This window comes from Tenrec ecaudatus, chromosome 10 (genome assembly GCF_050624435.1).
Source record: "Tenrec ecaudatus isolate mTenEca1 chromosome 10, mTenEca1.hap1, whole genome shotgun sequence".
Classification (NCBI taxonomy): Eukaryota; Metazoa; Chordata; class Mammalia; order Afrosoricida; family Tenrecidae; genus Tenrec; species Tenrec ecaudatus.
In genome coordinates this window covers 140,472,922-140,491,031 of record NC_134539.1, presented here as the reverse complement: position 1 = coordinate 140,491,031, position 18,110 = coordinate 140,472,922, and the positions used below count along the sequence as shown (strand labels likewise).

Below are 18,110 nucleotides of genomic sequence, written 5' to 3'. Positions count from 1 at the left end.
TCTCTCTGCGTTCACTTTCTGATTCATGCCATTGGAAACCATAGTCCTCTCTCACACTCCTCTGCCATGACCACTGGGAATCAGATCTGAATTCTCAACCGTGTCCACTAAAAGCTAAAATCAAGCAGTGTTTTACCAGACATCTGATAGACCATCTTGAAAGATGTCGTAGTATTTTAAGTAGGACAATAGGAAAACGGGAAGATTATGTCGTGGTGAAGATTTATTTCACTGTTGCATTATTGCAGACAATTTCATCATTCTTTCATCTTCTTATTTTAATCGAGTTTTAACATAAAAAGAAACCAGGGATGAGTGAAGAAATGGTACGGAGCCATGTCTGACTTCCTCTGGCCCCACATGGAAGAGAGAGAATCCATTGAGCTCAAATAAGCCCCACCCTCCACTCTGTATCCTACTTGGTCTCCCACAGGGCTCTGCGGCTCTGCTGGGTTGCTTTGCTGCAGAGGTTTGATAATTTGTTGCAGTGGCCTCAGAACTCATGACTATCAGGATTTATGAGGAAAGTGAACAAATTACCACAAGTCAGGAACAGAAAATATTAAGGATACAGTCATTTTATCCCCAGCACGGCTTCTTAATCAAGCAGCAGATGTGCCTCTTTCTGGTTCTTAGCTGCTCAGCGACACGACCCCTTGGCCTCTGCCCTGTTGGGCAAAAAGGTCCATTAGCACTAATACATGCCAAAGGCCATCCATCCGCCTATGCAATCCAACCGCCCTGCCAAAGGCACTCTGTCCCGTGATCTCCGTGAGGCAGCCTCTGCCGCCTCCACCACTTCCGGCTGAGCTCAAGCATGCTCTCCTCTGGTAATTCTTTTTTTATTGATGGTTGTGGGAGTCTGTTCTTGCGACTGAAGAACCTGAGTGACATAGTGGATGATGAGGTGAGCTGTTAACTTCAAGGTCAGCAGTTCAAAACCACTAGCCACTAGATGGGCGAAGGATGGAATGTTCTGCTCCTGTAAAGATTTGCAAATCTTAGAAACGCACAGGGGCAGCTCTGTTTCGTCCTAATCAGGTCGAGATGAATCAGAATCGATTCAATGGCAGTGAATGAGCACGTGGAATGGCAAAGTCAATCAGTCTGCACTATTAGAACTTCCCACCCAGTTATCTGGTGGGAGTGATGACAACTAGGCTTAGAGAGCCAGGCTAAGTCATTTCCCTTCGCTACAGGAGCCTTGGGGAGACCATTCCTGGGATTCGAACCAGCAGTAGTTTAAGATGCAAGTAAAGTAAGTTCACTACGAGCTAGCTCATAATGCATCTCAGACTTACACAACGGTCCCGTAGACCCATAGGGTAATTATGATAGAATGAACCTTATTCCATTTTTAAATATAGGTTTCCCTTGGTTCTCAGGAAGACCTCTAAGAAATAATAAAATGTTGTGAAATATCAGTCCTTTAAAATACCTAAATCTGCTCAAAAATGCAGCCTCTACACTGAAATGGGGTCTATCCTGAGCTCTAGTGGGCCTACACCTGATGGCTTCCTGAGGCTTAGGCCCCAGGAACAAGTGAATGCCCTAGGAGGGGGCATTTTACAGGGCCTCAGGTGTGATCGTTTTGGCATGGCTGCATACATAACTTTGGTGCTGTTTTCAGACTTTCAAATTATGATCCTATTAATGATAAATCTGAGTTGGCCACGAATTTCTAGGCAGATATTAATCATAGCCAGTCTTTTCAGTGATACCTTTTCTCTCTCTCTCTACATCCTGAGTCTGGCTCGGCAGACACAGTTTATAGCCCCATGCAGAGGCTAAGAGTCTGTTACATAATAAAGAAAAGCCTGCCTCTGTGGTTCTGGACAATCCGGGCTGACGGAGACGCACACTTGCATATAGGTCAAACGAGTTAAATATAGAACAGCTGCTTTCGAAGCTGTTGCAGCTGCTCCGTAGCATCAGCTCTGCTTCTGCAAGGGAAGACGCAGATGGGGAGAGCAGAGCGAGGAACCAGAGGACTGAGGAAAATTCTATTGTGCAGTTAGCCTCTTGGGTAGTTTATCGCTGATTCAGCTGGACTAACCTGTGAACATTAATCTTGACCTGGCCCCTACCTGAATTGCTGATTGGTTAGAATAAGCACGTGTCTGTCTCTAAGTAACACACCTGTAGAAAATTATGTTATTGCACCGACTCGGTTGGGGGAAGGGACCTGATGACAGGTCCCAAGATTAGTAAGGTTCTCCAAAGGTCAGAATTGCGCTGAGTTATGTTTAGGACAGATGGCCCTGCCATCAGGCCCTCAAACACTGTGTTCTTACTGTCTGGGCTTTCCTTGCCCACTGAAGTGTGCTTCCGGTTAGTCTGGGACACACTGACAGCAAACTATGCTCCCTAGCTGCTTTGTGTTTCACGCCGTGTTGCGCAGGCAGCCTTGAGTAAAAATGCCTTTTACGAATAATCTGAGAGCTCATCGTTTTTCAGTCCTTCCGAGGAAGGCCGCATGCTTTGCACAGAAACCCGCAAAAACCCACACCCCGGTGCATAAAAGTGCTGTGACCAAGCCGAGCCCGTGCTTCGACCACGTAAGCAGCAAAGTGCCATTGATCACCAGGAGGCTGTAATAAATACAGTTGATTTTTTTCCCTTCAGATTTGAATACAGTTTCTAAAGCATTTGTGGAAGGAAAAGCATTTGTAAGTAACATTCAGGGGAAACAAGAAAGCCTGCTTTAGTCTGAGAGAGCCCGAGAGACACGTGACTAGCATGTTATTAAATAGGATCGCACTGCAGAGTGGACAGTACAAACACAAACGGTAGCATGTAAGTACTCTCAGGTGTTTAACTCTGTCTGCTACTCTGTATTCTCTGTAGATAACTTTAAGATCTCTACCTTTCTATCCATTCTGTTCAATTGTGTATGTCTTCTTCTCGGAAGGCCATTTCTAATTAGATGCCCTATTAATAGTTTGATATTATCATGTTAGTAACTTAAACAAATGCTCTCCCTTTATATATATATATATTTCTTTTCTTCAGTATCCTTTTCCCAACTGCATGGGAATTTCTTGACCTTGCTGCTACACGTCCTTTCCGTGGCAGTAATCAGATCCAGGGGTCTGCCTTGCACTCACCGCCACCCTTTCACTCAGCCTCTCGTCCGCATCCCCTTCACCTGGTTGTGCCCTTGCTTGTGCCTGGCCCTCCCACTGCACAGCTCCCCTCTGCCGCCCTAGCGTCAGCTTCAAGTCATCTAGATGCGAAGAGCATTCTGCTTTGCAGCTTCTTTCATGAGCTCTTCGGTTGTCATAGAAAGGCCTGCTCCTGGCCTGCAGCCTCGGTCATGATATTATAGCTAACGCCGTCTCGCGTTAGGTAAATCTCCACGCCCCTTCTATAGGGCCTAGCTTGTCTCTGAGCCCTACAAGGCCCACTGCATGCTTTGTGGTTTTTCTTGCTAGGCTCTTCTGTCCTCTCCTCTGGAGAAAGCCGGGGCTTTCTGCTCCCTTAAACAGTTAGAACCTCGGAACCTCACACAGAAAGTTTTACCCTATCCTATAGGGTTGCTAGGAGTTGACGTCAACTCAATGGCAGTGTGTTTCATATACTTTAGTTCGGGGTAATTTCTCATCCTAGCAGTTAGTCTACCTGTTAGTAAAAATGTGAAGAGGTGTTTCTGGGTGATAAGGTTGTCTACCTAGTAAAGTCAAAAGATTTAGCTTTTAAAAAGAGAGTTGAAGTGGCTATATATAAAATAAATGCCCCAAAGTGAGATATTTCCTTCATATTTATATACGGTTCATGAAATACAGTGGGGGAATCCCATGCACAATTGGCCCCAAACTCAATAGGCAAGAATCTTTCTGAAGACACTTCTATGACAAAAACTGCAACATGTTTAGGGAAGATAGAAAAGACTGGCGCAGTAGAGAAGCCCTGGTGGTGCAGTGCTTAAGCACTCTGCTGCTAACTGAAAGGCTGTAGCTGCAGTGGAGAAAGGACCTGGCAGTGGGTGCCCATAGTGTGACAGCCCGGCAAATCCTGTGGAAGTTTCTGCTGTCCCAGGAGGTCGCTGTCGGAAGAGTCCACTCAGTTCCACACACCCGCACCATTCTCCCTCTGCAGAAGGATGAGCACTTCCTTGACCAGGTTCTTTGTAGAAACTGCCTCTGCCCCTACTTGGCCATGGGAAGAAGTCATCCATTTCCCTGTCACATCAGTGAATGTGAGTCCTTTCCCCATTTGCCCAGTTCCTAGCCAGCCTCTAGGTCGAGTTAAGGCTTCACTGTAGAACATGATAAAGCAACGCTAAACCTACTGCTTCTGGGACAGTCAGCTCCTCAGAATGCAGGGAACTGCCTCCCCCTGACTTCACCATGTCTGTGAAGTATGGAGGGTCTCCGGAAACAGTGAGCCTGGGAAATGGCGTACGTTAATAGTTAGTTGTTTAAGGACTTTCATTATTATATAATATGCGTCTTATTTGTTTGATGGCTGTTCGACCTGAGGCCCGGAAGACCATTTCTGGTGGCAGAGTTCTGAGGCTGTCGTCTGGCACTTGAAGACAGCCGCCCTGGTGATGCTGGCTCTACTGATTAGTCAAAATTTCTCTGTTGGGTTTGGCTTCTCTGATTCGTGTGTCTAATGATAGCATTCACATTTTGACCTCAAATATGATTTTCTCCTTAATAGCTTGGTGCTAACAGTGGTTTGCACATCATCATCTTTGATGAAATCGACGCCATCTGCAAGCAGAGAGGGAGCATGGCTGGCAGTACAGGGGTCCATGACACCGTGGTCAACCAGCTGCTGTCCAAAATTGACGGCGTGGAGCAGCTGAACAACATCCTCGTCATTGGTACTTTTACCGAATTCAAAGCACTGCCGTTTCAAAACCTTGAGCGATCTGAGTTCTGAATGAAGACCTGGGGAGGTTGTGATTAGCCTCTTCTGCCTGGTGTTTTCAAATTATCAAGCAGTGGTGAAGAACTTAGCCTGGTTTTCTGTCCAGACTCAATGGGACAAATAAAAGATGGGTTTCAGTGACCCGTGGGTTTAAGCGTATAGCTCAGCACAGATGGAAGGTAGCACAGTGTAACATTGGTTACAAAACAGGTCCTGGGGCCTGCGTGGCTTCTCGGAGGTGCTCCAGGGTTGGTCCGGGCCAGGGAGTAAGGGTCAGATCCCACATCACTAGTATGGCATCTGGTGACTCTTTTCTATTCTGAGGTTCTTCCTCGGATTACTTTTTAAAAAGAATCCTGCTCCTTTGTGAAGGCTGTAAACCACTGGCCAAAGAGGAAGGGAAGAGACTGGAGGCAGACAGCTGGTGTTCACATTATACCTAGCACCCTGTCAAGCTCCTTCCTCTCCCTGCACCTTCACTTTCTTTCTAGACTTCTGAAATGTGTAAAGCGGGGAGATTCGAAAGCAAAGTCTCTAGGTGTTTTTGTTAGATCAAGAACCAGCACTAATTTGGCAATCATTTTGTTTCCTATTTGACTTTTATGGCAGCAGGTTTGATTTGGGGTTATTCAAGTTTTATAAAAGATCATCTTGTGAGGAAATTACTGCCCTTACATATCATGAAGAGAAATGTTCCCCTTATTGAATCCTGATCATCTGTATTATTATTGTTTTTTAATGTCTGTGCCCAGGAATGACCAACAGACCAGATCTGATAGATGAGGCTCTCCTTCGACCTGGAAGACTAGAAGTGAAGATGGAGATAGGTAAGCAGGCCTGGCACTAACCAGTGGCACTGACCAGTCAGCACTCATGAAGAACCGTGTCTACACATGTTATGAAAGTCGTTTGCTAAAAAGGGTGTCTGTCCTGAGAAGCAGATGTTTTATGTGCTTGTGTACATATAGGAAAAGGAGCCCTTGTGATGCGTTGGACTGATAACTACAAATCATTGGTTCAAACCCACCAGCCACTAAGCAGGAGGAAATTAAGACTATCTGCTCTTAATAAAGATTTATAGCCTCGGAAACTCTATCTGAGGTTACTATAAGTCAGGATAGACTCAATGGCAGTGGGTCGATTTATCAGAAAAGCATTTGGATTATAATGCTCATGATGTTTTTGGGACTGAGAAACTCCCTGTCTAATTTTTATTTAATCAGGCTTACCAGATGAGAAAGGCCGGCTGCAGATCCTTCATATCCACACCGCCAAGATGAGAGGGTATCGGTTGCTCTCTGTTGATGTCGATATTAAAGAACTGGCCGTGGAGACCAAGAATTTCAGTGGTGCTGAACTAGAAGGTCTGGTGCGGGCAGCACAGTCCACTGCTATGAATAGACTTATAAAGGTCAGTGAGAACAACTCAACAGGTGAGAGGCTTACAGCCTGGAAATACCATCTTGCATCCTACCTCTTTCCTTTCAAGCATACCAAGGGGGGCGGGGGGCGGGGGGTAATGCTGTCTTTTGAAGAGGAAGAGAAATAGTAAAAGCAATAGAAATTGTCAACTGCTAACTCCTCAGAGTAGCAGAAAGGAAGATCACGGCAGCATCGGTCCCGATACTGCTGGCCCCTCTGTTACAGATGTGTGAACATGAAGACTTGAAAGGTTGTTTTTAATCCTGGGACTGTGTTTTATTGTAACATGTCAAAGGAAGGGGACTGCTTTTTTGACACACTAGAGTTATGAGAGCCACTTCTTTGTTGTTGAGGCCATTAGCTAGAGACACAGAGATAATTAAAACATGGCCTCTTCCCGCAATGTGCTCATGATCAGTTTTCTGAAATATTTCTTGGTTCTCCTGTTCAAAAATGACATACTTTCTCAGTTCTTTAAATATTTTATTTATCTTAACAGTTTTATTGCCATATAATTCACATACTATAAAACTCAGTGGTTTAATTATGTTAAGAGTTGTGCAGTCTTCACCTAATCAGTTTTAGAACATTTTCTTTATTCTTATACTCATTATTATTACCTCCCATTACCCCCGCAACTTCGCCTTCTATAACCCTAAAGAACTATTAATCCAGTTTCTGTCTCTGAATTTCATATAAAAACCATACAAAAAGCCAACAAAATAAAAGAATAGCCTCAATCCAAAAGAAAACAGAAGATAATAGAAAGTTGAACAAATGAAAAATAGGTCAAAAGGAAAAGCAAATGATAATATGTTAAATTTTAAACTCACTGTATCTGTAGTAATCCACTTTCTAAAGCACTCAGTTTGAGGGCAAGACTATTCATACCCCTCATCAAAGATCTGAGGGGATTCAATGGAGGCTTAAGCTACATGGGGACTCTGCAAATGGATTATGGGCTTTTACTGTCATCCATACCCTTCTGCAAACCTATTCCTTAGAATTTAAGCTCTCGAGCAATTCCCTCCTCTGATCTTAGACTTTATTATTTATAACCCTTGGATCACACAGGCTAGTTGCTCCTTCCATCTGGATTTAGCTGGCACCTCACGTAGGTGACTGCCATTCTTTATTAACGTGTCATTTATGGTACCTTTGTTGACTTTGGTTCAAAATAGATTTATTGATGTATTATGTTTGTATGCATGCTGTATGACACCAACCATATTTTTCTGTGTTGTCTTTGGTCTCCCATGTGCTTGTTAAAGCTCTGTGCATCAGCAAACCCTTGGAAACTATTATTACCTCAGGCTAATGTTCTCCCTCATCCAGATGATATGCCTTTGTAGTTATCTTGTCCTTGGCCCATTTAAGACTCAATACATATTCCATGTTCCCTTAAAAAAAAAGAAAAGATTCATTAAACGTATGCTATATGATAGCTAGATGCCATGTGTGTAGTCTGGGTTGACTAGAAAAACAAATTAATAGGTATTCAAATGTGTATAAGAAAGAGCTTTATAGAAAATAGCAATTAAAAAAAGAGAAAGAAAATAGCAATTGTATATTGAGAAAACATCCCAGCCTAGTCCAGATCAAGTTCATAAGTCTGATATTAGCCCATATATCCAGTACTAGTCCATAAATTCCTCTTTAAAATCATGTAGCGTGTGCAGTGCTGCTGAATGCAGGAAGATTACAGGCCAGTGGGTGGAAGGTCTTGTGGATCCAGTGACAATGGAAACATCTCAACGCTGGTGCAGGTCTCCTCCAGCTCTCTGAGTGTCTCAACAGCAGGAAAGGGAAGGCCAAGAGAGTGGGTCTGGCTTCCAATGAGCTATTTATCTCTGTCGCACCTCCAAATGAGGTCATCGAGCTGTGACCTGATTGACAGGCTAGACTCTACCCTCTCGCTCAAAGTTGACGGGAGATCCTGCACCTGCCACACCATGCTGTGGGTGAATGCTACAGTCACAAAGAAGTGAAGTGCCTCTCCTTGAGTCCTCCACGTTGCAGCCACAGCAAGGCACGCTCAGTAGAAAGGCACCAGATGTGGTCTTCAGAGAGGACTTTTCCAGGTGGATGTATCTCTTGGCAGGGTAGGCATTTTTAGTGTCCTTGGGTGCCACAAATAGTTGAGGACTTGAGTACTAGCCGAAAGTTGGGTGGTTCTAACCCCCCCCCCGCCGCCCCCCTCCCAGTTGCCTCAGAAGACAGGCCTGGTGCTGTGCTGTCAAGGGGCACAGACTAAATGCCTGTGGAGGGGTCTCCCCTGCACCCATGACTGCATCAACTCAACAGCAGGGCATTCTGGGGAGGAAGAGTGTGAGCAAAGGAACAGCAACAGTATGGCATGTTGTGTTAGAGAAGGCGAGTGTTACTTCCGCATAAAAGGTAAGGGAACAATGGCAGAGGGATACTGTGAGGGGTGTCAGGAAACCAAAGCAAGGGAGGGAGCAAAGAGTTTTTCATTCATACTGTGCTGAGAAGTAGAGACTCTTCTCTCTAAGTAGCGCTACACCATGGAAGTGTTTAAGAATTGCAGGGGCACAGGGTTAAAACAGAAGACCGTCCGGATGTGTCTAGTAGGCAAGTGGAGTTGATGACCCAAGACAAGAGAGTAAGTTTTAAGAAAGTTCAGGCAGGAAGTACTAAAAGCCTGCGCAGTTAGAAATGCCCTAGTTACTTCTGGTACATCTTATCAACAGTTCTAGGCCAAAAGTTGGCACCTGAACCCAATCTAGTCTATTGCCTATTTTTGTAAATAAAGCTTTATTTGAACAGAACCAAGCCTATTCATTTAGTTGTGGGAACAGAACAAGGGCGTACCGTTTAAAATCGAGAAAGTATGTGCCGTTGTTGTACCCTCTCACCATATCTATTCAATCTGTGTACTAAGCACATTATCAGAGAAGCTGGATTATATGAAGAAGGATGTGGCATCAGGTTTGAAAGAAGCTTAAAAACCACCGCTGATGTGCACATGCCACAACCTTGCTCGCTGCAAGGAAGGAGAACTTGAAGCACTTACTGATGAAGATCAAGGATTGCAGCCTTCAGTCGGATTGTGACTCAGTGTAATGAAAATCCAAATTCTCACGATTGGATCAATAGGTACCATCATGACAACGGAGAAAAGGTTGAAGGTATTACGGGTTTCGCCTTGCTTGGATCCACAATCCATGTTCATGGAAGCTGCAGTCAAGAGATCAAACATCGCATTGCATTCGGTAAATCTGTTCATGACTTTAAAGTGTTGAAAAGCGATGTTATTTTGAGGACGAACTAAAGTGCCCCTGACCTAAGCCATGGTATTTTTAATTGCCTCGTATGCACATGAAAATTGGACATTGAATAAGGAAGACCAAAGAAGAATCGGTGTGTTGAATTACGGCCCTGGAAAAGAATATTGGAAGTACCAGGACTGCCAAAAGGACAGACCAATCTGTCTTGAAAGAAGTCCTTGGGAATAAGGGTGGTGAGTCTTTGTCTTACGCGCTTTAGACATGTGTCAGGGGAAGCCTGTCCCTGGAAAAGGACAGCATGCTTGATACAGTAGACAGGCAGTGAAAGAGGAAGGCCCGAGACCAGATGGAGCGTGAGGATGGTGCAGGGCTGGCGGTATTTCACTTTGTTGTACACCGGGTCACAATGTGTCAGAACCGACTCCATGGCACCTCATCACATGACTGCCTTTGTGCTGCCATAGTGAATTAAATATTTGGAACAGAGATTACATGGCCTACAAAACCCGAAAGATTTACTCTCTGGCTCTTTAGAGAAAAAGCAGGCAACTCCTCTTCTGTGTTTTATGTCTACATCTTACTTATCTTGCAGTTCCCCACAGTACCCCTAGTAGGCCAAAGTGCTAAGCACACTGTAGATATATATATATATATTTGGGGGGGGGGGTTGTTGTTTAATTATGGCAAAATAGATATAACAAAGCCCTTGCCATTTCACTATTTTTATGTGGACATTTAATTGGCATTAATCATATTCACTATGTTGTAGAACCATGATCGCTGTCTGATTCTAATTTTCTTCTTCACCCTTAAGAGAAATTTAGTACTCTTAAGCAATAACTCTTACCCTCTCCTATGGGCTCCTGGGAACCACTAATAAATTTTGGTCTTATACATTTGTCTGCTGTAGATTTTCATGAGTGGGATAAAAAAATAACTACCTACATGTATCGAATTTACTTCATTCTGCATAATCCTTTCAGGAGGTTCATCTACATGGTAGCATTTATCAGAGCTTCACGTCTCTTTTCAGCACGGCACTATTCCATTGGCTGCTTCTACCACTGTTTGCTTATCCATTTTACCATTTGATGGACACTTAAGTTGTTCCGACCTTTTGGCTATTGTGATTAATGCTGCAGTGAATATCCGTGTATCTGTTCAAGTCTGCTTTCAAGTCTTTCGGATATATACCTAGGATTAGAGTTCCTGGGCCATATGCTAATTCTATTCACTTTTTTTGAAGAGCCACCAAGCTATCTTTCTCAGTAGCTACGTTACAGTCTGCCAGCAAAGATTCACGATTCCAGTTTTTCCATATCCTTTCCAGTGTTTGGTTTCCATTTTTCTGGCCATAACCAGTCTAGTGAGGATAAAAGCAATGGCTCATTGAGGATTTACATTTCTCTAATGAGGAGCCCCGCGGGTGGCACAGCATTTAAGCATTGGTCAGCTAACCCAAAGATGGCTGGTTCAAACCCACTAGCCACTCCGTGGGGGAAAGTTGAGACAGTTTGCTTGTACAAAGATTTACGGTCTTGAAAAACCTGTGGACAGTTCTACTTTGTTTTATAGGGTGTGATGAGTCTGAATCAGCTGGACAGCAGTCAATGTTGTTTTGGGAATACTAATGACCCAGAGCATCTTTTCTTGTGCTTGTTGGCCATTTGTACATCATCTTTGGTGCAATATCTGTTCAAATTCTGTGTCCATGTTTTTATTGGAACTCCTGTCTTTTCGTTTTACAGTTGTAGGGAGTTCCTTAATAAAGTTCTGATCTTAAACCCATATAATCTTTGTGGTTCCCAAATACTTTCTCCCATTCTATGGGTTGTATCTTCACTTTGTTCATTAAGTCACTTGATACAGAAAAGTTTTAAGTTTTATGAAGTACATCTTTTCTAGATTTTTTTTTTTTGCTCATGCTTTTGGTATCATTTCTAAGAATCCATTTTCACAAATTAGGTCTTAAAGCATTATCCCTATGCTTTATTCTAAGAATTTTATGCTTTTTTTGCAATAAATATATTTAAAGTACGCAAACCAGTGTATATATTTTGACTCAAGCTCATCCAGAAGCCGTAGTTTTCCTAAGTAACAAAAATTATTTTGTTCTGCCTCAAGAATGCCAAAGATTTGGACATAGTGGGAATATAATATTGTATGCTTTTTAGAATAGTCATTCGTCCATTTTGCATGCATTTTTTTTTTCATTTGACCTCCTTGTGTAAGAAATATTTTATTAAGAAGTGACAGTGAAAAAAAATTTTTTTTAAAGAAGTGACAGTGACCTCCAGATAAATTGTGTGAACAATATGAAAATTGCCCTCTCCAAAGGACATTTATAGAGGTCTAAATACAGTCATGTACATATGTAAATATATATATAACAAGAGAGGAATAGAACTATGTATTCATATCTATATTTTAAGAATTAAAGTTGCAGATGGACATTGGGCCTCGACTGGAGTACTCTCTCAACACAAGAACACTTTGTTCTAGTAATCCGATATTCTGTGATGCTAACCTTCCCGACATGACCGCTAAAGACAAAATGGATGCATAAGCAAATGTAGTGAAGAAATCTGATGGTGCCAGGCTATCAAAAGATACAGCATCTGGGGTCTTAAAGCCTTGAAGATAAACAAGCGGCCATCTAGCTGAGAAGCAATAAAGCCCAAATGGAAGAAGCACACCAGCCTGTGTGATCATGAGGTGTCAATGGGATCAGGTATCAGGCATCTAAAACCCAGAACAAAATCATACCCAATGTGAATGGGGGGGGGGGCATGGAGTATAGACTCAATGCCCATCTGTAGAAAATTGGACACCCCCTCACAGAGGGGTCACAGGGAAGAGATGAACTAGTCAGGCTGCAATATAGCACCGATAAAACACAACTTTCCTCTAGTTCTTTGGTGCTTTCCTTCCCCCACTATCATGACCTCAATTCTACCTTACAAATCAGATTAGACCAGAGCATGCACACTTCTACAGATAATAGCCCGAAACACAGGGAATAAAGGATAGATAAACCCCTCAGAGCCAACAAGGAGAGTAGAGATACCAGGATTAGGGGAGAGTGGGGGGAGAAGGGAAATCAATCACAAGGATCAACCTAGAACCCCCTCCTGGGGGTACAAACAATGGAAAAATAGGTGAGTGGCAACAGAGGACAATGTAAGATATGAAAATAATAATCTAATTTATCAAGAGTTCATGAGGGAGGGCGGGTGGGGAAGGGAGGGAGAAGAAATGGGGGAGCTGATATCAGGTACTCAAGTGGGAAGAAAATCCTTTGAAAATGATGACAGGCATATGTGCAAATGTGCTTGACCCACTGGATGAATGTATAGATTGTGATAAGAGATACAAGAGCCCCAATATGTATTTTTAAAGAAGAAAGAAAATTAAATGATAATATATTAAATCAATATGGGGGGTGTGGCTTGCTGGACTGATCCTGTGGAGGGTTGCAGGATGCTGAAAACATAGTACCTACCCTTTACCCTGGATTATGGGTACCAAGGATTTTAGGATTTTGAGGAATTTTTTTGTGTGTATGAAAACGAGACAGTAGACTTTTTTAAAGGGGGAAATACAAGGGAAGGGTAGATATTTTAATTTAAATGTATTTAATGCACACCCCTTATGATTTGTTAAAAATATATCATTGAAGATACAATTTCAGGTGCTATATGTTTGAGCCCACAAATCTGTAATTTTTGAAAATAAAAATTACTGGGATATTTCATTTACTTGAGAACATATTTTAAGAAACTATATTGTCAACTATGCTGTGACAGGATGCATTGGTACGTTTGCTTAATGTATATCTTGCCTACAAATTACCTTATAATTTAAATAAACTCATAACATTAAAAGAAAAGACAAAGAAAATTGCCCTCTCCCATACTGATCTTTCATTTCATGCCACATGAATACTTCTTGGCATCATACACAATAACTAATTTATCAGCTACCATAGGTTTCCTGATCGCATTGATCCCGGTCTTCATCTCTTATTCCCACTTATGGCACTCTAAGCCATTGTCTCACTAAGAAGTGTGCATTCTTCAATTCTGTTTATCTGCCGTATTTTTCAACTGTAGCAGTAACACAGGAAACCAGTGTGCAGGAGATTACACAGTTTGCAAGAACCTATAACAGTATTTTTTGCAAAACTGTGGTTTAGATGAGACCGAGAGGAATGATGGAAAGACCCCAGATTCATAGCCCGGAGGGGGTTATGCACTGTTCTTGCACTTTCCTTTAAGGCCTGTTGAGGGAATGCAGTTAGCAGTTTTTAGTTGTAAAGCGAACATTTTTCTTACCTCTGTCCAGGGTGTTAGCCTTCGGTTCTACAAGTGTGAAGTAGTGCAAGTCGTTGGCATTCTTTCATCCACTGTTTCCATGTGGTTGGATTCACCTCGATTTCAACTTAAGTTGGTCTATCTTCTTTGGGATCAAAACTCTATACCAAACTCCTAAATGTTTACAGTATCTATGGACTATCTAGTGCAAAGCTCTAGTGGAAAGTAGCCTTATACTCAAAGAAGAAATTTTAGGAACACTTATTTCCCTTTTTGTCTGCCTTAAAAAGAAAAATGTCACAGTTTCGAGTACTGTTGCCCAGCAAGTGGGATTCCTCCTCGCCAAACCAAACGCATGCTGTTTGTCTCCTTGTTGCTAGAGATTGCTCATGCCTGGAGTAGTAGTGACTGACGAATACCTACTTGACATGAAATAAATAAAGTTGGTGTAGAACTTTAGAACATCCAGATGTCCTTCATTCTAAAAACAGCCATTTTTCATTTTGCGTTTACTGCTTTCTCAAAAGATTTGCAAAAAGGCCTAGAAAAAATCAAGTGGACAGACTACACCAGTCTTTTCTGTTAACGGCTCCTGAAAAGGCCGTGTGTGTGGAGAACTTCTCTGGGTGGGTTTGCTGTTCTGCTAGGAGACTGACTGACAGTTGCTGTGAGTGTCCTCAAGGCAGTGGACAAAAGGGCTGCACTTGCTGGCAGGGTCACCCCGTCTGCTCAGAAGGCGAATATTACCCAGAACACCTGCCACCCCAGTCTTAATCAGTGGTGGAAGAATGGTCTCAGAACTCTTTGTCTCAATTGGCTGTGTGCGTTTAATAATAAAAGACTGGTTAACGATCACAATGCATCATAAAATTTTCAGAAGGAAGGGAACGTTTTGTGGACCATCTGTTTCTTTTGTGTGTTTTTGAGTATTAGTTATTAAAATTAGTACTTTTTAAATGGAAACAACTTAGCCAAAAATGTGTCACCGAATTTTGAGACCCATTAAAACAAAGGGTTTTTTTCTTTAATCATTTTATTGGGGGCTTGTACAACTCTTATCACAATCCATCCATCCATCCATTGTGTCAAGCACATTTGTACATTTGTTGCCATCATCATTCTCAAAACATTTGCTTTCTACTTGAGCCCTTGGTATCAGCTCCTCATTTTCCCCTTTCTTCCCCATGCTCCTCCCTCATGAACCCTTGATAATTTATAAATTATTATTTTGTCATGTCTTACACTGTCTGACGTCTCCCTTCACCCACTAAAACAAAGTTTAATGAGAAAAAAAGATTCTCTGATAAAGTATTGGTTTCTCTTTTCTTCTAAATTTTCTGAAGCAAGTAGAGCAAACCCAGCCACAAAGCCCTTATGTCCATGCCCTATGAACTTGATCCCATGTTGGTGGTCAACTGAAATTCATGTGACAGCTGGTGGTTTTTATCTTGAAAGGAATTTCTGCTTCAGGTGTAGAATTTTCAGAGCCCACATTTCTTCTTGTTGTGATCTTCTGTTCTAAACTAACGCAGAAAGGGCACCCATTTATACACTGGTTGACAGTTGAACCCAAACTGATGTGTTTGCAGAATTTCAGTAAAACCATTTCTTATGTTCTGTTAGGTTTTTCATTGATTAAGGTCGCTCTGCCCTTCATTTAAGAGGAATGATAAGAACTCTGAAAGGTCAGCTCTAAAAGGTTATGAAATTTAAGGGTGACCACTTGGTATTTGCTGGTGTTGAAATATGAGTTTATTACTTTCTGCAGGTAGAAGCTGAAAGACACTGCCTCTTATATTGATTAGCTGGTATAAATAAAATACAGGGAGGAAATCTCATAAATTTGGACAAATGAGAACATTTTTCTGAATGAGTAAGAGCCTAGAGTTGGAAAAAATTTTTTAAATAAAATTTTGATATTTTTGATAAAATAATACATGTTGGCTAAGAGAAATCCTTAAACTTATTTTAATGAACAGATAGAAATAGTTTCCTATTGAAATATTGACAATATGGATATTTTCAACTCTTGGCGGTTCTAAAGCCAACTTGCTATAGAAGAACTCTGTCTGGTCTTAATTTACTGCTCATTCATTGGGTGACTTTGGTAATAATTAGTAAAACAACAACTTGTAATAATTAGTCCCCAGCTTCAGCCCTGGAATTTGTCCTATTTTTTTGGTGACTATTGAAAGTTGGACAGTTGTTCTCCTTCATAGTACCTCTAGATTTCTGACTTTGGAGTAAGTTTTACTGTCAGGGCAGATCAAAATACAAACTAACATAGTAAAAAACTCAAGTTTGCATGGGGGCGGGGGTTCTTTAAAAGGAAACTGAGGCTACTTCATTGGCACCTTAATATGATTTTGTCATGGTAGCCTTTGCTTCACCTGAGAGTTTGCATCCTCTAAGCCTTTCCAAGATAGGGGAAAGTTCTTCATAGAATTCTTGCCTTATTCAAGGTGCCCAGGAAAGAAACTCCATATTGACTCCTAACAGATGAATGGAGATGAAGGAGATGAACACATCTGTATTGAAATGTTGTCAGCGGGGGGAGTGGCGACACCGGGATGGAAGGGGGTGTAGAAAGGGAGAACCAATCTTAGAGATCTATGTGTAGCCTCCTCTCTGGGAGATGGGCAATCGGGTGAGGGAAGACGCCGGGCAGTGTAAGATAAGATAAATAATTATTTATAAACTATTAAGGGTTCGGGGGGGCGGGGAGGGAGGGGAAAAAGAAAACGAGCTGATTCCAGGAACCCAAGTGGAAGGCAAATTTTGAGAATGACGAGGGCAATGAATGTATAAGGGTGCTTTACTCAATTGATGTATGTATGGATTGTGATAAGAGTTGTATGAGCCCCAATAAAAAGATTTATTAAATTTTTTTTAAAAGAAAGGAATGTTGTCGTGAGTCATGGAGTCAGTCCCTACTGCATAACTAATATGGCAGAACAGAACTGCGCCACAAGGTGTGTCCTGGGCTGTAATCCTGATGGGAGCAGATCGCTACGTCTTTTCTCCCACAGGGTGGGGCTACTTTGGGGTTTGAACTGCTGCCCTTTTGATTAGCAAGCTGAGGGTTTTAACATTGCAACCACCAAAGCTTCCTCTTACGTTTATACATTGTACTCTCTCTATACTGGGTCCCTCTTACGTGTATACATTCTACTCTATACTGGGTCCCTCTTACGTTTATACATTCTACTCTCTCTATACTGGGACCCTCTTACGTGTATACATTCTACTCTCTCTATACTGGGTCCCTCTTACGTGTATACATTCTACTCTCTCTATACTGGGTCCCTCTTACGTGTATACATTCTACTCTATACTGGGTCCCTCTTACGTTTATACATTCTACTCTCTCTATACTGGGTCCCTCTTACGTGTATACATTCTACTCTCTCTATATACTGGGTTCCTGAGTGGACAAGCAGTTAACACTAGACTTCTTACTGAAAGCCTGGTGACCTAGCTCCAGACACCAGCCATTAAACCCCCTGTGGAGTACATCAAAACTGTACTGAGACACAGGGTCACCAGGAGTTAAATTTGACCTAATGGCAGCTAGTGCATGTATGTACCATATAAACTGTGCTTGTACTGTATCAATAAACTTTATACCAGCTGCTCCCAAAGTGGGTGAGACCGCCCCGTGGGGGTGCTGGCAAGATCCAGAGGCTGCAAAGCAGATACCTATACTTAATCCTGCATTATGGGCTATAGCGCCAAAGTCTTTCATTGCTAGGAGGGTGCTGAGTAATTTTTTTTTCTCTGAAAAGGGGAGTGGTAGACCAAGTAAGTTAGGGGACTTATGTTTTATACTTATAAACTGTGAAGCATTGTCAAATTTATATATTCATGATTCTTACATGTTTTCTAACACCATTTTATTTTTCTTTTTTAACTTGAAAATATCAAATGTGATGGATACTTATCAAATGTCTAATATGTACCAATTAAAACCTTATTAATAATGTAAATGCTGATTTTTCTATGTGTTCAAGTAAAATATTTATGTATTTAACTGTCACTTATTTCTTTGTTTTTAAAAGTAAGGGTAGAATTCATCTGAGAAGACACTCTCTTTGTAAAGGTTCAAAGACACAAAAATAAAAAATATCATGGGCAAGCGAGAAAGGCGGTCTCCAACATCCTGCCCTTTCACTCCCCAGGATCAGCCAGTATTTAGGCTATGCCTTTGTAATCTGTTTTGTTTACATACGTGTTCTTATTTTAAAATGAA

The 18,110-nt window shown here is 41.9% G+C and overlaps 1 protein-coding gene across 1 annotated transcript in view; it reads left to right on the top strand.

Moving 5' to 3' along the window:
- NSF (N-ethylmaleimide sensitive factor, vesicle fusing ATPase) overlaps positions 1–18,110 on the top strand; it is a 138,075-nt gene that overhangs the window by 71,805 nt on the left and 48,160 nt on the right. The window contains exons 10-12 of the mRNA XM_075562010.1: positions 4,666–4,831; positions 5,631–5,705; positions 6,102–6,289. Coding sequence (XP_075418125.1) covers positions 4,666–4,831; positions 5,631–5,705; positions 6,102–6,289 — 429 coding nt within the window. The remainder of the gene's footprint in view (positions 1–4,665; positions 4,832–5,630; positions 5,706–6,101; positions 6,290–18,110) is intronic.